This window comes from Watersipora subatra, chromosome 3 (assembly GCF_963576615.1).
Source record: "Watersipora subatra chromosome 3, tzWatSuba1.1, whole genome shotgun sequence".
Lineage (NCBI taxonomy): Eukaryota > Metazoa > Bryozoa > Gymnolaemata > Cheilostomatida > Watersiporidae > Watersipora > Watersipora subatra.
The window spans coordinates 34,948,148-34,972,488 of record NC_088710.1 but is presented as its reverse complement, the minus strand read 5'-3'; the positions used below and the strand labels follow the sequence as shown (position 1 = coordinate 34,972,488).

Here is a 24,341-nt window from a genome sequence, read left to right as displayed (position 1 = left end):
TAATTACTATTGGTACAAAGAAAGTTCTGAAGCCTCAGCTAACAGATCCCTGGCTTTGCCAGTAATTGAGAAAATCTTACATCCATTGTGCTGGTAGCGTTATGTTGACTCTTCCGCTTTAAGGGTACGCCGCTTTAGTGACATGGGGCATCGTTTATTCCTTACAGGACGCCACTCTAGAAGCAGCTCAGTAGGTCGTTAGGAAAAGGTGGTACTTTTTTACTTGTACTAGGAGTACATGTAGATCTATAATTTTTTTACCAAAAATAAACAAAGCTGCATTTTATCTGACCAATTATTACGCTCATTTCAAAACTGGAAATAAGGACAATATAGCTGTTTGGTTCATTACATATATCTTCAAGATGGATTCCGATTGTAAAGAAAGTGTGTCTGAACTTTAAGCAAAACATGCTGCAATAATTTTATTTCGTGGAGTTTTAATTTATTAGTAAAAAAATATTTATAATCTCAAATTTTGAAAAAAATTAAAAATTTTATTACCACTATTTACACTTGTTAAAACTAGTTTATCTTTTAAAGAAAAAATTACTGATCTTTCTTACTTTTATTTCGTGGCAATTAAATCAATACTTTTTAAGTTATGGTAAAAAATGTCAGCCCATGTTCAAAATAGCAGTTTCCAAAAATTAATTACGTCACTAGCTAACGATTATGTAAGAAAAGAGTTACCAAGTCAGAAGACTGGTGGGTTATTAGTACTGTTACTATGTGGTGCTGCAGGCTGATCCTTTTTAGCCTGGTCACAGCAACATAGCGCCATGAATTTGAATGTAGTTTGGAATTATTTTTAGGAATTAAAAATACTTGAGATCAACAACAAACTGCCTTATAACTTAAACCATTCTATGAACAACTTTCTTTCCTTGACCAAGCAACTCTTGATTTTCCCATTTCAAATAGCGAGTACACAACAAGGTTATTCCAAAACAGATTTTCAACAGTAAACATTTTTTGTTGAAGGTATCAATCTGCAAGGCTGTTAAGATGTCATGTAACAATGGTAAATCTATATATAAATCTCAGCGTTTGTTTTCGTACACCTGTGTGTCCAGTTATAACAATTAAAGCTAGCAATGAAAAATCCGTATCGCAAAGGATTTCATTTCAGAGCATCCAGTTCACAATGCGACAGACTAACCTATTAAGCTACACAGGATACAACAAATTCATTAGGCAGATGGTCATTATCTGGTTTAAAATAGGCTTAGTGATTCTGTGTTACACGCAACGTCTCTAAAGCTCGCTCTCGCGGCTCTTAATAAAGGTTTAGCAATACGGATACTTGCTTACTCAAATTAGCCAATGACAACTACATGTACATCACCCGCTATTGTTTATAAGCTGTTTTCTGATACCCGTTCAATGCCGGAGATTTGACTAGTTTTTGCAGAAGATACAACTACATGTACATCTATTTTGCTAGCTTGACTTGATGTGCCTTTACCTTTAAAAATTCATTCTCGGTATTTAAATGGAATCATTTTATAGAAGCATTTGCTGAATGCTAGTAACTACATGTATGTCACATTTGTTTCAGGTTCAGGCGACTTCAACTAGTTGTGATATTAAATGTTTGTCTGCTGTCCGCTCTCGGTAGTCTGCTATGACATACTACATCCACCATCGTATGTTGCAGTTTATGACCCTTCTGCTACTACAACCTACAATTTACACTGCTGACTCCGCAATAATATTAGATTACCAACTTGTGAAACACATTTGCGCAACTCACTCAATAATTCTTAATTTCTGTCTTTTTATTTCTTTCCCTTTGTTTTGGCATGTAACAAAATACATAAATTTGATGATGATTGCCAATGCCAATAAAAAGGTATACACACACGTAGTTGCATTCTGATATGTATACTTGTTGTCATATGCTGTATGCTCTTTAGCAGTATTATAGTATGTACACCTGTTGTCAAATGCTGTACGCTCCTTAGCAGTAGTATATTATGCACACTTGTTGTCATATGCTGTATACTCCTTAGCGGTAGTATATTATGTACACTTGTTGTCATATGCCGCATGCTCCTCAGCAGTAGTATATTATGTACACTTGTTGTCATATGCTGTATGCTCCTCAGCAGTAGTATATTATGTACACTTGTTGTCATACGCTGTATGCTCCTTAGCAGTAGTATATTATTTACACTTGTCATATGCTGTATACTCTTTAGCAGCATTATATTATGTACACTTGTTGTCATATGCTGTACACTTCTTAGCATCATCCTAATACGTACACTTGCTGTCATATGATGTACGGTGTCCACTCCTTAGCAGCATTATATCATGTAAACTTGTTGTCGTGTGCTGTACACTTCTCAATGTATGTGATTGAACCATGATTGTTTTACAGGCATATTCACAAGCGGAGCCATTCTTGGACCAGCCCTTGGGTTCCTTGCCGGAAGCCCTTTACTAAACATCTATGTTGACTCCCCGAAAAAGCCTCCTTTGTGAGTGAATATTGTATTTATAATATTATTCTTGCAGAAGCTCTTTGTCTCCCCTAAATGTGATTAACAGTTTTGCCTTCTCTCGTTTAACCATAGCAATGGTAACAGTAGCAACGGTAACTGGCTTGTATAAATGACAGAGAGTGTTATTATTAGTCACTACCCTGGCTTTCTAACCTCTACAAGAAGTGAACTGTACAAAATTTTATAGCCATTGTTTACAGCATACCTCCACTGCACCAATAAAGCTTACTTCATTGTAGGAAATAATTGTACTGCTTGTACACTGCGTAGTGAATAATAATAAACGCACGCAATGCAATTCATCTGCCTACTGCGCGGCTGTGCCATGCTGACTACTGCTGCTGCACTGTTAATGCATCTACATACAGAAAGGATATTCATGCAAAATGTTACTGCAACCGTAATGCATTTCAGATCTGGGTATCACTCAGTACTTATCAATGCGCAGTTATGATTTTTCCATAATGGTCATGACCCTGCTAATTACCCCTGGCATTCTAACCCGTATAAGAAGTAAACTGCAAAAAATTTCAAGTCGCAAGCTCACAAAGTTGCCAATGTAGGGTTTATGAGATATGTTAGAAAGATCTGTACACCTATTCTCTGATATACGACAGTTATGACACATTCTACTTTATTGTACCTCTTCCGAGCAACCATTAATACTTTTCATATCAAAGAACCATCTACAGACAAATGATGTTTATTTACTCATTTCAACTCCAGAATCTTAAAAGAAATGCTGGCATGTGTTGTTGGTAAATTGATATTCCCTTGTTCGCTACTGCATGTTCAAGCCTAAAGCGAATCAGACCATCTCTGCCATCTCACGCATAATTTTAATCTGAGTCACTTCAATCTAACAACAAGAGGATATTCACTGACTCAGATGCGACAGATTTTGTTGAAGATTCTGGAATGCACTTATGGTTGTATTATAGCTCATGTTTCAAATAATACCTACACTATATGTACATGTACCATACCTCAGTCTAGGCTACACACAAGCGTTGTACTATCACACCTCATTCTAGGCCACATACAAGCTTGTACTACCACAACTCATTCTTGGCCACACACAAGCTTTGTACTACCACACCTCATTCTAGGCCACACACAAGCTTTGTACTACCACACCTCAGTCTAGACCACGCACAAGCTTTGTACTACCACAACTCATTCTAGGTCACACACAAGCTTTGTACTACCACAACTCATTCTAGGTCACACACAAGCTTTGTACTACCACAACTCATTCTAGGCCACATACAAGCTTGTACTACTACAACTCATTCTAGGCCACACACAAGCTTTGTACTACCACACCTCAGTCTAGGCCACATACAAACTTGTAAAACAGCACAGCCTAAAAAGGCAAAGATCGTTGCAAGGAAAATTCAAACAGCTTATAAAACACTTTTTAATATTTTCATTAAGGTCGCTAACCAATAAGATGATGGTACACTGCAAGCTTTCAATAATGCACCTGTTTCTGGAATGGTCCTTGAATTATTAGAATGTCATGTACAATTCTGCTTATTGCTGTTCTAGGGGACTCACGGCTGAGGATCCTGCATGGGTTGGTGCCTGGTGGATTGGCTTCATTATAGCCATGGTTCTCTCAATCATTTTGGCCATGGTTCTCCTTTTGTTTCCTAAAGAGTTTCGAGGTAAGTCATTTTATAGTTTGGTTGCTTTCGGATTTTTTTACGACTAGGGCATCATCATTTTTATGAATAATAAAATGTACAGCCAATCTCTAACAAGCCAAAGCACAGGAAGTTGGTTTACCTCCTTTTAAACCAGACGCTTCGTTTAATAAAACTGGTCCTCGTTTGCAAAACCTATTGCTTTTAGTTATACCTGGTTATACCAATGACGTGCAAGGTGCTGCGACCTGCTATACTAGCTTATGCAGATGTGCGATTGATGTGAACAGTGATAGCTATGAAATCTCAAAATGACTCAACTAACTCCTGCGCGCACTCCGCAAGAGCATTGTCCTGCGCGGTAGTGCAAGGCCGCAGCACCTTGAATGCCATACATGTGACACTGGTCTGAACCAAGCATTAAACTAGTACGCTGTCAGTACGGTGCATCGTGAGAGATGGTCAGAGGTAATAAATGTTTTCACAAATATTCTCTAGGGCAGCAAGGCGATTGAGTGGTATGAATGGTAGTGTACCAAACTGTTTAGCCGAATGTCTGGGTTTTATTTCTGTGCATTGATATCTTTTTTCAACATTTAAACATGGTTTTAGACAAATGTGCAAACATGGCTCTCATTATAGTAAAAATGATTATAATTTTTTTGGGCTTTATCTGAATATTTTCATTCGGCCTATTTTCTGAGAACAAAGGGGGTTACTACTGGTGCTTTCAGAATATCTTATAGATTTACTGAAAAATCTTCAACAAGCCCTTTCAGTACCAAACACACTGTTATTATATTTCTATTACCCATTTGCATATTTTGCTTTCTTTGTAATGAGTCCATTTTGCATTGTTTTCAGATATTCAATTTTCAAACATGAATGTTATGCGAATTACAGTTGTCAAACTTCCTTAGTTTCATCATAAAAATTTGTTGTAACTTATGCCATGGAGACTATACACTGCTCCAGATTACTTTATTAAGGCTATATCAGCCCGGCGAATTTGTTGGACCAAGACAAAGTAAATTTTTCATTTGCCTACCACACATTGGTGAAGCACCAGTTTGGCGTTTTACTAAAAATTTAGTCTGTGATTTTACTATTTTAGTCCAACAGTTTGTTTTTACAAAGTCTTCTTTCTCTAACCCTTGTTCCACTATTGACCATTTTATTTGGAGCAATTTTTTTATGAATCATAAAACAAATTTGAAAGGAAAACTTTGTTGATACTTTCCCACTTGATCCAAATGAGCAGAAAGCTAACAAATAACATGTGATAGTTTTTTAATATTGCTAACGGAGGCTGTAAAATGTGCTTTTAGATACGGCAGCGATTCGAGCTGCCAAGGTCTCTGAAGTTCATAACAATGGAGTTGTAGAGAAAGTTAGCAAACCAGGTTTTAGCATGCGATGGAAAGATCTGCCCAAAGCTACAGGGTACTTGCTAACCAACCCTGTTTATATGCTTGTCACCTTTATTGACATTGTTGAGTTTGCAGGGCTTGTAGCTCTCGCAACATTTTTCTCCAAGATCATGGTCGTACAGTACGGCATCACGCCGAGCTTGGCTGGTGTCATATCAGGTGAGACCTCTTTCTATTGCCAACTAATGCTCCATCGTACATGTAAGTCAGTCTTAGAAATCAGCCAGCAGGTGTGAGCAACCTTCAACATTTAAATATTCCATTGCAAATCCTTATTAGAACAAATCTTTGCCTAGGTTCTTACATTTCTAATCGATATTGTAGGTTGTATTGCCATACCAGCGGCAGTCTGTGGCCAACTTGTCGGAGGAATCGTAGTGAAAAGGTTTAAGCTAACAGTTCCACAAATGTTGAAGTTTGCTCTATGTGCCACATTTGGAGCTCTGTGTCTTGCACCTTTTTATTTAGCAAAATGCCCGGCTGTGAAATTTGCCGGTGTAACTGCAGGTTACTCTGGGTGAGCAAGATTTGATTGCACTTAGGAATTACCTTCTCTTTCTTTCTACCTCATGCGCTAGACACATATTTTGCTTGTCTTTCCTTTTTTGTTTTTATCTGCTCAGTTTATGTTCTACTTTTTATACTGTTTGCCTAATATCTGTTCTAGTAGCTTTAGTTAGCAGTATCTGTACACTGAGAGGCCATCAGGTGTGCCGATAAAGCGCAGAGAGTAAGTATGCGCACAAACATTCTGATATGCTGGAAACAAATGATTAACACAGGAGTATTAGGCTGCCAGGCCAAATGTTACAGGTTCAAATGCCATACAGAGCATTTTTATCTCAGCCTCATACTGTTACTTTGAACAGACAGACGTGGCTCTTATTATAGTAAAGAGTTTCATTTATTCTTTTTAGTTCTTTACTATCTGAAACTTTTCTTTAGTTCTACTTTGCAACACATATTATTATTATGCTACTTTTATAAGTTTAATTTTAACTTTACTCCATTGCACATGTTCTATCCATACATATAGAGAGATAATTTTTTACACCTGAATTATGCGCTTTATATCTAAACTTTTCCTTATGAATAACGGATGTTTTTGGATTCCTGGATCATTTGAGCTTTTTAGATTAAGGCTGTCACATATTTCATGTGATTTTTGTCTTAACTCATAAAAAAACTACAATTTTTGTAGTATCGAAGAAATTACCATGCCAGATCTTAATTCTGCTTGCAACAAAGAAGGCGGATGTAGCAAGGCTCTATATGAGCCAGTCTGTTCCAACAATGTCCAGTACTTCTCACCATGTCACGCGGGTTGCAGCGAAAGATCATTGTTAAATGGTACCAAGGTCAGAGAGACTAAATATATGTTGTTTTTGGCATTTGCCAAAATTATATATATCTATATATATTATATATATATATATATCTATATATATATGAAGTTTATTAAAAACTACAGGTTAAAATCATTACTACTATTAGTTTCATGCAATCGCGTTGCAATCTTCAGGTAGAATGACTAAAATGTATAATGTACAAGTTATGAAATTACTTTATAAAGCTGAGGGCTTAATACTACTGTGTGATATATATATTATAGTATACAGCAAATTATGTAGTCAAATTATGTTATTGAGCTAATTGGGTGTTTTCTGGCATGCCGGCATGTGGATATCAGCTCACTTCTAGTGTTAAGACAGGCTAACTTCGGTTCGAATATAATGAAGTACTTTTCCCATAGACATAACTGGCAAGATTTTGTTGATGTGTTGTAAGACCGCGCTCTTTTGATGATCTTCCAGGTTATATTATAGCGAATGTTTTTGTCTTTTAAGTCCCATATGTATTTACTCAATTCTGTTTGTAGCCTTTTAGTAGGATATTTAAAAGATGTTTTGTGGTCGGCTAGTCTTGTTTTAAAAGTTGTTTCAGTGAGGCCTACATACGTTTGTGTCTCTTGCCCATCGCGTTCTTCAGACTCTACAGTTGCCTGATATACTATGCAGTTTGAAGGGCATTATCCATTTAGAGGGCAATTTTCCCAATTTTTGCAGTTACATTTCCTGTTGATGTTGGTTGGTTGCGATAGTGCTTGTTTATTGTGCCCACTAATTATGTGGTTGATGTTTGAAGTACAGCTATAACTTAGTTTTACGGAGTTTTTGTTGAAGATTTTGTGTAATTTGTGTTCTGGTGGAAATTCACTCTCCAGGATCTGAAAAAATTGTTTACTGATCTTGGTGTTAACAGCTTTGTTGTATGGGGGTTGTACCATATTGTAGAAAATGCCAAACAAATACGTACCATATTGTTTGGAAACGCCAAACAATACCATCACCCCGGATACCCGTATGGGTGGTAAATTCTGCTCTAACTCGGGTCTCCTACCAGAGACCTGGGAGTTTGAGCACTCGCCTCAAGATCTTAGCTGTTTCCAATAGCGCACTTTTCTGCAACTCACCTGAGTTGATTGCTGTTGGTATTTGGGCAAGCCACATTTTATGCGCCGGTGTTATTGCACCCAGTGCCCAAATGACTACTGGGATTACAGTTGTTCTTACATTCCAGCATTTTTCAATTTCTTCTCCAAGAGGGAGATATTTCTCTACCTTTTCTTTTTCTTTGCTGGCTATATAGTAGTCATTGGGTACTGCTATATCTATTATAGTAGCCCTCTTGTTCTCCTTGTCTACCACCACTATATCTGGTTGGTTTGCTAGGACATGCTTGTCAGTCCGGATGTAGAAGTCCCAGAGGATCTTAGCCTGGTCATTTTCATTGACCTTACCAGGAGCTTCCCACCAGTGTTGTGGTTTATTAAGGCCATACTCATCACATAGACTTCTATACACAACACCTGCGACATGATTATGCCGCTCAGTGTATGCGTTCTCTGCTAGCTGCTTGCATCCACTGATGATGTGTTGGATGGTCTCAGGTGCATCTTTGCACAGTCTGCATCTAGGATCGTCTCTAGTGAGATAGATTTTCGTTTGGAGTTGCCTTGTTGGGAGCCCTTGCTCCTGGGCTGCCATGATTAGCGACTCTGTATTGGCCGTTAGGTTTCCTTTGTTCAGCCACATATATGTCTGGTGGAGATCGCCAACCTTAGATATTTGTTGGTGGTAAGCACCATGAAGAGGTTTCGTGTGCCAGTCAATTTCCTCATCATCAGGGCGTAGGTCCGTTGTAAGAGCAGCCGATTGAAATTCAGCTAGCAACTTATCTGAGATGGCCATGGAGGCTGCATATGCTTTGATGCTTTGCTCCTCCTCTTTCACTGTCTGCAGTACACTTTTGAGTCCCCTACCGCCATCTTTCCTATCAAGATACAATCTAGTAGTATCAGATTTTGGGTGAAGTGCTCCATGCATGGTCAGCAGTTTACGAGTTGCTATATCTGTTTCTTTGATGGCTTCCTCAGTCGACTTTATTATTCCTGCTGGATATCTTATTACTGGCAGTGCGTAGGTATTTATTGCCATGACTTGGTTCTTGGCATTGAGCTGGCTCCGTAAGACCTGCCGAAGGCGTTTCTTGTATTCGGTAATGGCTTTGTGACGTACCTCGGCTTCGTGGTTGATGTTGCTTTGCATAATCCCCAAGTAGTTCTATATGTATATATACAGTCAAACATGAATAACTCGAACTTCAAGGGACCGAGCAAAAGTGTTCGAATTATCAGAGCATTCAAGTTATCAGAGCACTGTCACAAGTCCATATATTTACTTATTTATTAGTAGATACATGTACATATACAAACTATAATATAAATCAAAAGCACAAATGGCTTGTTTCAAATTAAATGTTTCTAATGTAAAGTTTAAAACGTTTTCATGAAAAAGTATAGAGATTTTTCTATCACTTGAGATTGGTTTGTTGTTTGAGGTGATGTTATTGCCAGGACGTTTTTCAGATTGACATTGGCAAAACTTGATCGTTGTTGAAATGCTCAAAAGAAAAGACATTTTTTTCTTTTGGGGTTTTACCCACGATCAATTTTGCCGTTTTTTCTTGAAGTTTATGCAGATTACCTTACTTTACCTGGGATTCGTTAAGAGCAACACTCCGAGGCAGTTCAATTAGAAGTTTTACGAGGTTTTACGGTACATTCTATATCACTCACGCTTTTTTAATAGATACTTATTGAATGTACACACGTATTCTGTGTTTAGGTCAAACGATGAATAGTTTTTTGTAGCTCAGACAACGTATACGTTTAATTACAACATTTTTTAAGACGTTTTAAACATTCAACATTCCGACGTTGATTCAACACGGAATCAACGTCGGAAAACTATTCATCACGGGCTAGCCGAGTCACGCACTCAAGGATTTTCGCCACGCACATACAAAACAACATGCGATTTTTGTTTTGTATGTGCGTGGCGAAAATTCTTGCGCGCGTGACCCGGCTAGCCCGTGCTATTCATCGTATCGCAGTATAAATCAAATTTCACCAAACTTGTAGAAAAGTCGTTGACAACAATATTTTGCCGATGGTGGTAATAACGACGCTTATGAATTACGAAAAGATGAAGTTTACCTCTATGGCTTTGAATAAAGTGATTTTCTAAAGCGAAAACAACCGTTTCGGTAGCTGTTGGGCAAAAAAACAGTTCGAATTAACAGTGTTGAGTTCGAGTTATCTATAGCAATTTATCATTACGTGGGAACGGACCAAAGGAAATGTTCGAATTAACCATGTGTTCGAGCTATCCGTGGACGAGTTATCCATGTTTGACTGTATATATATATATACATATATATATACATATACAGTCAAACATGGATAACTCGTCCACGGATAGCTCGAACACATGGTTAATTCGAACATTTCCTTTGGTCCGTTCCCATGTAATGATAAATTGCTATAGATAACTCGAACTCAACACTGTTAATTCGAACTGTTTTTTTGCCCAACAGCTACCGAAACGGTTGTTTTCGCTTTAGAAAATCACTTTATTCAAAGCCATAGAGGTAAACTTCATCTTTTCGTAATTCATAAGCGTCGTTATTACCACCATCGGCAAAATATTGTTGTCAACGACTTTTCTAAAAGTTTGGTGAAATTTGATTTATACTGCGATACGATGAATAGCACGGACTAGCCGGGTCACGCGCGCAAGAATTTTCGCCACGCACATACAAAACAAAAATCGCATGTTGTTTTGTATGTGCGTGGCGAAAATCCTTGAGTGCGTGACTCGGCTAGCCCGTGATGAATAGTTTTCCGACGTTGATTCCGTGTTGAATCAACGTCGGAATGTTGAATGTTTAAAACGTCTTAAAAAATGTTGTAATTAAACGTATACGTTGTCTGAGCTACAAAAAACTATTCATCGTTTGACCTAAACACAGAATACGTGTGTACATTCAATAAGTATCTATTAAAAAAGCGTGAGTGATATAGAATGTACCGTAAAACCTCGTAAAACTTCTAATTGAACTGCCTCGGAGTGTTGCTCTTAACGAATCCCAGGTAAAGTAAGGTAATCTGCATAAACTTCAAGAAAAAACGGCAAAATTGATCGTGGGTAAAACCCCAAAAGAAAAAAATGTCTTTTCTTTTGAGCATTTCAACAACGATCAAGTTTTGCCAATGTCAATCTGAAAAACGTCCTGGCAATAACATCACCTCAAACAACAAACCAATCTCAAGTGATAGAAAAATCTCTATACTTTTTCATGAAAACGTTTTAAACTTTTCATTAGAAGCATTTAATTTGAAACAAGCCATTTGTGCTTTTGATTTATATTATAGTTTGTATATGTACATGTATCTACTAATAAATAAGTAAATATATGGACTTGTGACAGTGCTCTGATAACTTGAATGCTCTGATAATTCGAACACTTTTGCTCGGTCCCTTGAAGTTCGAGTTATCCATGTTTGACTGTATATATATATATATATATATATATATATATATATATATATATATATAGTATATGTATATATATATATTTATATATGTATATAGATATATATAGTATATGTATATAGATATATATTTATATGCAGCTGCAGAGATAAGTACAACTATTTTCTATAGCTAGTATATATAAGTAATGTATGTATACTTGTGAAACAATGAATACAGTAAATCAATTATTAAGAAGTTCTAAAATAAAAGGATGTAAAAGGTCAATGTGTGTAATTTATGAGTCTATAAATGTGAGTATTAATTTATTCTTACAACTGCCCTTTTGAACCTATCCTACTTCATTTTAGATATACTACAACTGTAGTTGTACTCCTGAATCCAATGGTACAGTGACAGTTGGCCAGTGTAGCACAGACTGTCCACTGTTCTATAGTGTTTACATACCTTGTATGTTTCTCCAACTCACTTTTACATCACTCGTAGGCACACCAATGTGGGTGGCTACTTTGAGGTAAGTTGGCCTAGACCTACACACTGTCCTGTTCCCAGACAGGCAGGTCTCTGCAGGCGAGCTCTTAATAAGCTGCTGACCTACTTATAATTTGATTAGGAATTTACTCTGTAACATTTAAAGATTTTCTACAAGTTTGATTGCTTAGGTTTGGTTCCTTTCTAGCTTACGCCAGGCGGCATTAGTGGTAAAGAAATAAACTTTAGGCGATCAACGAGTTTAAAAAAAATCTTATCAGCCCCAACTTTAATATGCTTTATAAATATATTTAATATATAAATATATATAGAGTTCATATAATGCATTTATATATAATCTATATATATTTAATATATTTAATACATAATCCCATAGTTTAGTTATGTGAAAAGTGCATTGAATACAAAAGTAATTTGATTAATCTTTGATTTTGAATTTGAGCCAACTTTGATTGTGTACAAAAACATAAAATCTTGAGGATTAAAGTTAATTGCTTTTGTACTACTTTTTATTACAACTATTTGTACTAGAGATGTTAAATTTGTTATAAAACGGCATTGCAAGGGTGTGTGTTAACAATGCAGTTAATGTGAAGGCTTTCAGATAGGCCCGCCTAGATGAGTGTAGAGAGGTTACAGCGATAAGGTCTCTTCAGGTGAGCTCTCTGAACAGGTTGCTTTCAGTGAGGTCTCCTTAAGTGAGCTCACTGAACAGATTGCTTCTAGAGAGGTATCCTTAGATTGAGCTCTCTGAACAGATTGCTTCTAGGGAGGTATCCTTAGATTGAGCTCTCTGAACAGATTGCTCCCAGGGAGGTCTCCTTAGGTGAACTCTCACTAATGGCGCTTGCAGAAGTGTCTTTTAGAATGTGTTGCTGAAAGTGATTTTTATAATGTGAGTTTTTGTGAGCACATTCTCAGACTCCGGTGTCATTTTGGTAAGTTATTGATATAATAGAATTGCACATCCAAACTTGGGTATATGGTGAGGAGAATTGTGAACTATTGACATCTTATAGTATATAAAGTATATAATACATATAGCAGCTTTGGAAAAAAGGCCATGTTACATGTTGATTCCTATCTAAACATACCGTATTTTTTGACAGATTGCTGGAAAATGCTCCAGTTTTGTTTCATGACTGATTGTGAAATGCAAACTTACGGAATTTGTTTTTAGTCTTTCATAACTGAGCAGATCTACTAAATGGAGTGAGATATTAGCTGAATTCTTAGCCTGCTTCACATTTACATGTATATGATAGTAAACTTCTCAGGATATCTGTTAAGTTCTGCTCTTGTTAATAATTTATTTCTTTTCAACTAATCACTTTGTTCTCCGCTGCACAAACACCTGACTAGTTATATTTGTTTTCTTGATGCAGAGTAGCTCCGCCTCAACTTCGCACCTATGGTGTAGCAGTACAGACTACTATTGTCAAATTTTTAGGTAAGTTTGAATTTATAAAATTTAACATGTTGGTAAACAAATGCTGCACAATTTTACTTACCATACTGATTTGAGTAGATTTGATTTAGTCGAGATGGTCAGAGTCGGTTCGAGTCAGCCTAAGTTGGTCCGAGTTGGTCTAAGCTAGTCGGAGTCAGTCTGTGTCACCCAGAGTCGATCCAAGTCGATTCGAGGCAGTCCACATTGGTGCGAATTGGTTCAAGTCATTCCGAGTCAGTATTAATTGTTAGAGTTTTATCAAGCTATTTGTTTCCAGCGCATGCTATGAACTGTATTATTACTTAGTCATACCTAATATCTTCAGAGACCCTTGTCGATTAGCCACTGTTCATGACCAAAATTTGATCAATCTGAAAAATCGATCTTTTATATAAGTGTAAAGTCGTGATCTCTGACAGTTAGCTTAAGAAACTTCATTGAATCAATATTGTTCATGTACAATCTATGTCTCATTTTATTGTTGATGTTCAGAAAGCAATAACTTTAGAGGTCGGACACACGGTATTTCAAAGTCGATAACAACAATAGATGTCTCAGTTTTGTGTGTCTGAAAATAGTTATACCTACAGGTCGATCTGTTAGGGCCGATTTTTTTCAATGGTTAGTAGTTTTTTAATGAGACCGATCTTTCAAATTCTATTGGTTCATTTATAGCAAGCTAAGTTCTTTCTATCTTTACTGGCTGAGATGTCAGTCTATAGCTGTATTTTCACCGATATGTCAGTGTCGACTTTGTCAATCAAACTGTCATAGAAAGTAGCACCATGATTGATCACTTGGTGAGTCGATAAAATTTAAATACTTTGCAAGCTGGATTTGTTTAGTCGCATAGGCCTACTTATCATACACCATTCTTGATTGTACTTGGTGTGATCACTAATAATGACATTTTACAACAACAGTTTTAAGTCAACGGTGCTTATGAGTACTCAATAGTTTATATCTTTTTTTATTGAGTCATTTCTAAATATTACAAAAGCAGAAGTATAGAAGTTTCGACGTTCAGCCTCCTTACAAATACGACTAGAGGTCATTTTTGTCATGATAACTGCAATATAGGACAGTGCGACCTACTTATGCTCAGCATCATTTTTGTCATGATAACTGCTATATAGGACAATGCGACCTACTTATGCTTAGCTTCATTTTTGTCATGATAACTGCTATATAAGACAGTGCGACCTACTTATGCTCAGCATAATTTTTGTCATGATAACTGCTATATAGGACAGTGTGACCTACTTATGCTCAGCATCATTTTTGTCATGATAACTGCTATATAGGACAGTTCGACCTACTTATGCTCAGCATCTTATGACTTGTCTGTTGAATTAATAAAATGTTGAATGATGCCTAGATTGAAGGCTGATTCATACTATGTCTGCAGTATCTCAGCACTAATCTCATAATGCATCAGTGACTGTCCGTAGTAACAGTGTTCACACACACCATCAAAAATCTGTCTTCATTTGCATCGGCAAATAGTCTGCGTCATAACGTACTCATTATGTAATGCGTTTGAGGAAACGAAATAATAGTCCTAGAGCAACTATTCTGCAGGAAAACATCGATCAATCACCATTGTTGAAGTGGTGCTTATTGCACAGACTGTCATCGATGCATGGCAAAATATCCGGAATATTTGACAGCTGCAATGCTTACTGACATATCTGTGCTGTCTCGGCGTTGCACATAGTTGGCTAATAATTGCCAGAACTGCGCCGGCATACCGCAATACAGTGTGAATCAACCTTTAGTTTCAGCTTAAATGTAAAAAATGGACAAGTTAAAAAATTAACTTTTTAAGTATTTTAAAGCTATGATTACATTGATCAATGGTATCCTTTATTTGATGTTAGTACAATGGCAGTCCCATTTACCGTGAGTAATCCGCCATGTGTAATACCTACATGTATCTGTACAATTATTTCATACGACAGGATGTTGGATGGATAGGGCAGTTGGTAGTGTGCATGCCTGAAAAACTGAATGTTGGGGTTTGATCTCTGTATGGTGCAATCTTTTCCTATCACTTTTAGTGTTGCTTCGGACAGGTGAACGGACAGAGACTGTTCTTATTATAGTAAAGATCATCTTTACGCAACTGAACTGTATTCAATCCCATTGTCTTTTTTATCTAGCAGCACATTAGTAGATTGCTCCTGAATGCGTCTTTCTATGTCTGTTTCTGACACCGTGCCATTATCTCTTGCAGGCAGTGTACCAGGGCCTTTGCTTTTGGGAGTGGTTATGGATACAAGCTGCATTATTTGGCAAGATACAGATGGAACAAAAGGCTCTTGCTGGGTGTACGACCATAAGAAACTGGCTCTTGGGGTGCTTGGCTTTAGTTTAGCCATTAAAGTTCTTTCCTTGACCTTTGGGTCACTGGCTATCGCAGTCTATAAACCTCCTACAACGGAAGTTCATGAAGGAGAAAAAGCTGGTGAGAAAGAATCATTCCTTGGTGCTGACTCACCTGATGGATCCTTCAAATATAATGAAGAATAACTCCCTTGTCAGAGCAAAATATAAAACTCCCTTAGATGCATTAAATGCACAGAAAGCACAACTCCCTTCTCTGCACTCAATACACAGATAGCACAAAACCCTTGTCGGGTAAGTGCACAGATAACACAACTCCTTTGTCTGCACTGAATACACTGAGAGCACAACTCGCTTGTCTGCACTACATACACTTATAGCACAACTCGCTCGTCTGCGCTAATTAAACAGATAGCACAACTCCCTTGTCAGTATAAGTGCACAAATAGCACAGCTCCCTTGTCTGCACTAATTAAACAGCACAACTCCCTTGTCAGTGTAAGTGCATGAATAGCACAAAATCCTTGTCTGCACTAAATCAACAGATAGCACAACTCCCTTGTCAGTGTAAGTGCACAATTAGCACAGCTCCCTTGTCAGAGCTAAATGTGAAGATAGAAGAACTTCCTTGTCTGTGTTAAATACATGGATTAAATAATATGTTTGTTCACACTAAATGTACAGATAGAATGACTATCTTGTTAATGCTGAATGCAAAGATAAAATAACTCTCTTGTCTGTATTAAATGCACATACAGAATAATTCATTTGTCATCGCTAAGTGTTCAGCTAGCACAACTCCTTTTTTTAACATTTCATAACTTTATATTTAACTACTTTTGAGGTAAAAAAGCAAATTTAATGAACAAAAAATCATATGTAAAAAGTTGCTTGTTCATCTGTATATTCCTCTTCTTTTAATTTCCACTGAGAAGACAACTCCCACGTTATTTTAGCAACCCGTGTGAGCATTACATTGAGTAATGCATAATTTACCTGCCTGTTTATCGTTATACTAGAAAAACATAAAATTTATGCTATATCATAATTTATATTATATTTCACCCAGACTTTTACAGGATTTTTACATATTATGAGGATAATGTTATGTATTGCTTCCTTTTTCATGTTTTAGTAGAGGTTTCTGCAACTGCTCAAACTTTTCTAATAATAAATTATTGCCAAATTTAACACAAAATTCTTATATAATTTTACTTTTAAACATTGTCAAACCTTCACAATACTTAAATACAGAAAAATACATGAACTATAGAACTTGTCGATCTACTAGCAGCAAAAACAAAAACATAAATGTAGAGAAAGAGAGGAAGCCATCAAAAAGTTTAAATTTTGGTTGCCATGGTTCCCTCACTGTACCTACCAAACATACATGTAGTTCTGCTAAACCATCTAAGAACGAACCATCTAGGGTAGATACTTTTCTATCTAGCACCTCCAAAAGGAAGAATAAATATTTTATATCTTTAATACCCATGCGTAGCCACAATGGTACCTGAGATTTTTATTGGTTCAAATTACCAACAATCTCATGAACTAATTAGCGGTGACATTACATATTTTACCTCACGACCAAACGCAAGCGAAGCGGTTGTTTGGGAGCTTTATGATATATGCATATGTGCACACAACTCACGAAAATTATTCATAAACATCGTCGCAAACCCTTGTACCAAAATCTTATCAACAAAATTAAAGGTTGACTTGCAACAAAATTCACATTACAGTTATTTGGTATCAAAAGATTCACCATGTCTTACTCTGTTGTGTTGTAAGTGCCAAATATGTGGAAATGTGATTACAAGCTCTTAAAAGCTCAAAAAACGAAAAGCCGCTGTAGATTGGAATCTCTTTATTTCGATGACGCAACCACGAAATTTGGTTATCGTCTTCAACGCCTTGTCCCGTATGTTCTCACGTGAATTGAAAGGCCAATACAAAGCTCAATATAAAACTTATCGTAGTACTAGTTTATGACAAACACTTCGGGTTTTACCGAAGACCCCATACTAACTATAGATGCTCGCTACTTTACAGTTTTGTTTCGGTTTGGTCTAATCGGCAAGTTGTGATCTGATCATGTGATTCAATACTTCGCAAATAATTTCTGCAGCACTTTTCGATTATTGCAAGTGACCAACAGGCTCGTCATGATTATCAGACAATGATATGTACTCCTTCAAGCTAAGGCTAAAAAAAAAAACAAATTTTTACGGTAAGTTATAAGATATCAGTGCTAAAAGTGACAGCATTACAATGGCGATAAAACAGACGCGTAAGAACAATAGACATAGTTTTATTGAATGTGTGAAGTATATTTGTGAAAATATTTCGACGAATAAGGTTGCATGAAAGTGTAAACAGAAACCATCTCTCACAACTACATCACATTTGAGCCGTTTGGAAAGGGAATTAACACTACGGCGATCTCGTGTGGCTGCGATTTTCTGTTCGTTTTTGAGCTTTTATGAGCTTGTAATCACCTTTCCACATATTTTGCACCTACAACACAACAGAGTAAGACATGGTGAATCTTTTCATATTAAATAACGGCAATGTGAATTTTGTTGCAAGTCAACCTTTAACCATTTTTCAATGGAGTCGTTTAAGTTTAATAACGATAAAAAACACATATAAACCTATTTAAATATGTTACTAAGTCTTTATTATTTGTAGACAATATCCTAAACCTTACCCATCTTATTAGATAATACATGACTAGACAGATTAATTTGGCCTAAAATTGCTATTAAAACCTGACAGGCTTTTTTTATTCAAAATTAAGACCGGCCAACAAAATGCCGATAAAGCCGTGCGACTGAGAGTAGAACTATTAAGTCGTGGGCATTTCATGAGAAAAACATGCACATTTTACCAGTCTATGGCATTGTCCAATTGCCAAAGGTTTCTAATATATTTCCATTTTTAATATCTTGCAAAAGTATTTAATTATAAAAATAGTTATTCGATTTTAGAAAATTATTATAAGATTTAATTATAAGAATAATCATTCGAATTTTTTTATCCAAAGGTTTCTGTAATAAACGTAGACCGTTTGAGGCGTAGACGATTTACAAGTACAAAATTGTGGTACACAGTTTATCAGCCTATGCTTTTTTTGCCCAATTACCAAAGGTTTCATTAAATGATTTAGAACGTTAGCCAAAATTCTTTACATCTTATGTACAAGCTAGGGCCGAACTACAATGCCCCTTTATGACGAGAACATTTTTTTATTTTGCTCTAGTTTACAGAAAACTTTCAGATGCGTGAATGCTTATGCTCGCTTTTTGTTACAGATCGCTATCAAAACCATTCTACATTCAATGCAACCAACTTTCAAATTGTGTATATTACACAGCAGCTTGCCATTTTACTTCTAATATTGCATTTCTTCTAATGCAGGGGAGAGATATAAACATATAATCTTTTCCTTTCATTGTTGCTGTTTGTTGTACATACATTAATAACACTCAGTACATTACAGCTACCATTGCAGTTATCCTATTGCACTGCAGTGCCATTTGACTGCTAATATTGCATTTCTCAACCATCAGTACCCTTTCTTTTTTCCAATATCACTTTGGTCGTGGGCTGTATGACAGTGGAATTTTTAGTTATATATATCAATTATATATACTGATTATATTATCTTTATTATATATTAATGTATATATGTAGTACAGACTAAATTTAAGTATATCATATAAGTCATATAATAAAATATTTGATTTCTGTCTTCTCATTTTTGTTTTGACATGTAAACAAAAACATTATTTTGTAGACGATTACTAATGGAAATAAAGAGTTACACATACATATATATTTATATCCTATAAATTTAGTTGCTAGGGACTTATTTTCACCTGTGCTTAGGTACTGGCCACATCACTGAGTACAAAAACTAAGACTCAACTCGCAATACAATTGAATGTGCTAAAGAACAAGGGATGTATAGTAGAAATCCCAGGCCAGGATAGTAGTTAACCCAGGCCAGGATATTTCTCATCAGTACAAAGTAAACCATATATTCCATCAGGACAATCACACATAAATGCTAGCTTCGTATCCTCACAGTATCCATTTAAACACAGGCTACAGCTACCGTTGTTGTAGCAAGGTGAGTCATTGCACACATTATGGCAGTCACTACCCGTGAAACCGGGCGAACATAAGCAGGCGTAGTCATTGAGCAAGTCATAGCAGGTGGCATTTAGTCCACATGGAGTTGATATACAATCATCGATATCTGAAAGTATAAAAAAACATACACTAGACCTCCTTGATGTAAATCTGAAGTGTTAATAATTTATGTAAAGTTTTTTGCATATCAAATGTAAAAATTTCATATAACGTAATGAATAAAGTTGATGCGAGTTTTCAAATTCAATTTTAATAACCAACGGTTGCATAGTTGGCCAAAAGATACGGCTTTCTCTTTTGCTGCACTTGAGAGAGAAAACGCTGCATAGGAATATCGCTGTTATATATACTAGTACCTTTGTAGTCTAGTGTACTGTGCCAAGTCGTCAGGTGTGCCGGTAAAACAGAGACAATAATTAAGCGCACAACTATTCAGAAATACTCAGAGGTGGTCGATTGGTGCAGGTATTAGAGTGACTCCCTTTAACTTAGCATAAAAATACCATAAAAATGAACCCTAAACCACATGAGAGTAATCAGACAAAAGAGATATGTTGTCTATACAAACCACTAATACCACAGTTACTGTACAGTCATTATATTTAAAAGTCAAGTTTTTTTTCTTTTTGAAGAGCCAAAGGCTGAGTTTATAAAGACCTTGGAACAAATTAGGCAATTTACATGTATTTAATTTTCTATATATACAAATGGCAGTGTGTATCATTTGTCTGTTGGTAGTTTGTATGTCCAGTTTTAGCAATAAGGTTTTAAAAACAAAAAAATTCAGTTCGCACTCGATTTGAACCTGCTGGTCAAAACTTGCAGGTCTGCAGACAGGCATGCTAAACCAGTAGAGTAGACTACGTGTCTAATAGGTAGTATAATTGTGCACATATTCGTTACATCGGTTAAAATACTCACTCTTGAAGTGCTTAGGAAAATACAATTGGTTATTAACTAGCCTGCTTGATCATTACAGGTAATGTAAAGATTATTAAGCTGGCTTCACGCTCAGCTCTTATTATAGTGGAGATTTAGTCTAGCTTAAGTTACAAGCTTAGCAGGTAAGTTACTCAAGTTCGTCGGGTAATCATTTTATTCTTTGCACATTGCCGAGCTTTCATCTAGTTGGTCATATACCGCAAAATCCTTATTACGTCAACTTTCCCGGAACAGGAAAATTGTTATATAATATTTTCTGTGTACTGCAGTGCAACTCAGCAATGACCTTCTGCAACAATTATAGCAATGTTATTTTAATGCAATTGTTTTCTAAAAATTTCATCACAATAAACAATTTAACAACAGGTTCACTTGTAAGTAGGTCTGGTGTATGATGGTTTACACACTCAGGAGTAGCCGGCCATTCATGAGGATGTGCTGAAGGCAGTGATTGGCTGATTAAAGTGAAACTAACCGAAAGGTTTTCTCTATTTCTATTTGTCATATATTTTATACAATGTAGATAAAATTGATTGATTTTTAGCATGCTGTGTTTTTGTTAAATTTATGAGATAAAAATGTAAGAAACATGGTGCAGAGAAAAATCCTTCATCTAGTACGGCATATCTAAAAACATAAAAATAACCAATAAAAAGGAATGACATAATAAACTGAAAAAAAAGTCAAAAAGGATTTTTGTAAAATGGTTCTAGAAACCATAAACTTCATGTAACAAAGTTGACCTGCTGCTAGTCTGTCAGGACTAAATGAGGCCTTAGTTGAACACCATCAATACTTTTTTACATCGTGTTGTGCAGACAACTGCTTATAAAACTTGCCTGTCCTTCTCAATAAAAATTATATTATGTGAATATGAACATGAGGTTGTTAAACGCATGTCTAAATTTTTAGTGCTACAGTCAATTGTTCATATGTTATTCTGAGCTAGGACTTTGGTAACCTCATGTTCTGTGAGAGATCGTCAGGCGTGTCAATAAATCACAGAATGTAAGAATTGGTACAACTATATGACTTGTTGGATAATGAATGACTAGCCTAGGTGTAAGATAGTTGGTATGCTATCCTGAAAGTCATGAGTTCAATTCTTGTATAAAGCAAACTTTTTCTAGTCTCCAACCATTTTTTTGGACATATGGACAGACATAGTTTTTACTCTAGTAAAGACAAGCTAACAATTCTGTGAACAAGCTGTACCATTGTACTGTTAACGATTTGATGCATGTATGGCCAAGGCCACAAAGCCATGAAGTCTTATTGATTGTTTAATAAGAGTGTTTGATATCTCTGCTTGCTGCTTTTACATGATTGGTAAACTAATTCTGTTTTAAAATACAAGCTGAATTACACCAGCAAAAATAATTGTATTTAAATAAAATCAGGGTCACTCTTTTACATACCATAGCATAAAAAATACTATCGAAATATAGTCTGTTTTTAATATTCATAAATATGCACGTTTTTAAAATATTGTAATTTCTTGCAAGCTATATAACAAAAATTATAAGCGTAAATGTCAAGGACAGCATTTTGCTTACTAATTTTCTACCTCAAGTTTGCAAAATGGCTGCTGCAGGGGTGCAGCTACTGTAGCCTCAACAATTCACATCTGATTTTTGCCAGTCAGCCTATGGTGGAAATATGAACTTCACATTGTTGAGTGTTTCTAGTTTCTTAGGTCTACATTGAATTCTGCCTATGCTGTTTTAAATTAACAAATGAGATTTCTATAATTTGGTTGACGTAATATTAGCCGAATTTTACATTGAGAGCAAAGTAATGCCATAGCTTTTGATTTTAAAACCAAAATATTACCCTTACTTGTTTGGCACTGTTCACCCTCGTATCCTGTATCGCAGGAACATGTGAAACTGTTGACCCCATCTGTGCAGTTACCATGGAAACAAGGATCGCTGCCACAGTCATCAATGTTTTCCTCACAGGAAGTGCCATTATATCCTGCCTCGCATATGCAGAGGAAATCATTCTCGGGCAGAACATAGCAGTCACCATGACCAGAACATGTGATGGAGGCATTGGCACACGGATTCACATTAACTGCAATGAAATCGGAACTTTATTGCATAAGTGTAAATAATATTAATTAAATATTTTCATCTCTGATACGTTTTAATAGATAATAATTAGGATGCGCTACTACACCAGAGAGAGGATAACTCTGCACTTCTTGACCTACCTTGATTCAGTCTGTCAATACAGTGAGTTACAAAAGTTTTAAAACCTCAATCTCTAGTATATCTCTAGTATATCTCTAGTATATCTCTAGTATATCTCTAGTATATCTCTAGTATATCTCTAGTATATCTCTAGTATATCTCTAGTATATCTCTAGTATATCTCTAGTATATCTCTAGTATATCTCTAGTATATCTCTAGTATATCTCTAGTATATCTCTAGTATATCTCTAGTATATCTCTAGTATATCTCTAGTATATCTCTAGTATATCTCTAGTATATATTTAGTATATCTCTAGTATATCTCTAGTATATCTCTAGTATATCATACTCTCTTGCAGTTTTGAGACTTACACCTGAGCTAATAAAATGTATAGATTTAGAGAGGGAGAAACACTCTTATTAGTAAATTGCTTGAAAACTTTCAACAGGTCTATAACTATTGTGATCGGTTAGCTAACATGAAATGATACGCCTCATTAGATTACTTGAGCATTAGTGATTTTTACAACAATACAAAATTAGGGTTAATTAACATAGTAAATGTTTCACCTCATACACTCAAACAATAATAAACTATAAAGTATTCTGAAACATTATTATAAAAATAAGCTACACACTGCTAGATAATGTAATATTACTACGCTTTGATTTAAATTATTATATCATATAGTAGATATTACTTATCTACGGAATATTAGTTTCCTTTAAGTTTATTTGTAGTATATGACATGTTCATGTATTCAACTAAAATGTATTACATTATATTACATGGTACTACTCGTGGTATGCCTGTCTGCCCTTAAATACTCTGCATTTTAAAAATATTCATAATATAGTAATATGTAATAACTTTAAACCATAACTGTCACATACAACTTTTATTGTATGTACTAGGTAAATCAGACACATTGATTCCGATTTTGTACTCCAAATAAAGATTAGTCCACTAACTTTCAGAGTAATGAAGGCTTTTTTACAGCATTTTAATATCGGTCTCGAAAACAACACGATCGGCACAACAAGCTTCGCCCATAAATACGTGACGTAACCTAGCTTTTCAGGAACGGAAGTAAGGTATGTTTAGACCAATTTAAACAATAAAGATAGGTGTTTTAAAATCCATTATTATCTAAATTCAGCCTTAAAAATAATCTCAGTCTTTTCTGAAAGGTAGAGAAGCTATTTACCATTGCTTATTTAAAAATGAGCCCAAAAAAGCGTGATAATTACGCTAGCTTGTGATAAA

At 35.8% G+C, this 24,341-nt stretch overlaps 2 protein-coding genes across 3 annotated transcripts in view; one reads left to right on the top strand and one right to left on the bottom strand.

Moving 5' to 3' along the window:
• The window catches only part of LOC137390551 (solute carrier organic anion transporter family member 4C1-like), a 28,429-nt gene extending 11,430 nt beyond the window's left edge, over positions 1 to 16,999 (top strand). Inside the window, exons 6-13 of the mRNA XM_068076879.1 lie at positions 2,387 to 2,486; positions 4,062 to 4,180; positions 5,488 to 5,748; positions 5,914 to 6,106; positions 6,791 to 6,947; positions 11,837 to 12,000; positions 13,364 to 13,428; positions 15,665 to 16,999. Of these exons, the coding sequence (XP_067932980.1) occupies positions 2,387 to 2,486; positions 4,062 to 4,180; positions 5,488 to 5,748; positions 5,914 to 6,106; positions 6,791 to 6,947; positions 11,837 to 12,000; positions 13,364 to 13,428; positions 15,665 to 15,960 (1,355 nt within the window). The 3' untranslated portion in view covers positions 15,961 to 16,999. The remainder of the gene's footprint in view (positions 1 to 2,386; positions 2,487 to 4,061; positions 4,181 to 5,487; positions 5,749 to 5,913; positions 6,107 to 6,790; positions 6,948 to 11,836; positions 12,001 to 13,363; positions 13,429 to 15,664) is intronic.
• Positions 17,000 to 19,447: 2,448 nt separating this feature from the next.
• LOC137391497 (uncharacterized) overlaps positions 19,448 to 24,341 on the bottom strand; it is a 28,421-nt gene continuing 23,527 nt past the window's right edge. For both annotated transcript variants that reach the window (XM_068077994.1, XM_068077995.1), the window contains 2 exons: positions 22,717 to 22,953; positions 19,448 to 20,041 (listed from right to left, as the gene is read on the bottom strand). In XM_068077994.1, the coding sequence (XP_067934095.1) occupies positions 19,776 to 20,041; positions 22,717 to 22,953 (503 nt within the window). In that variant the 3' untranslated portion in view covers positions 19,448 to 19,775. The remainder of the gene's footprint in view (positions 20,042 to 22,716; positions 22,954 to 24,341) is intronic.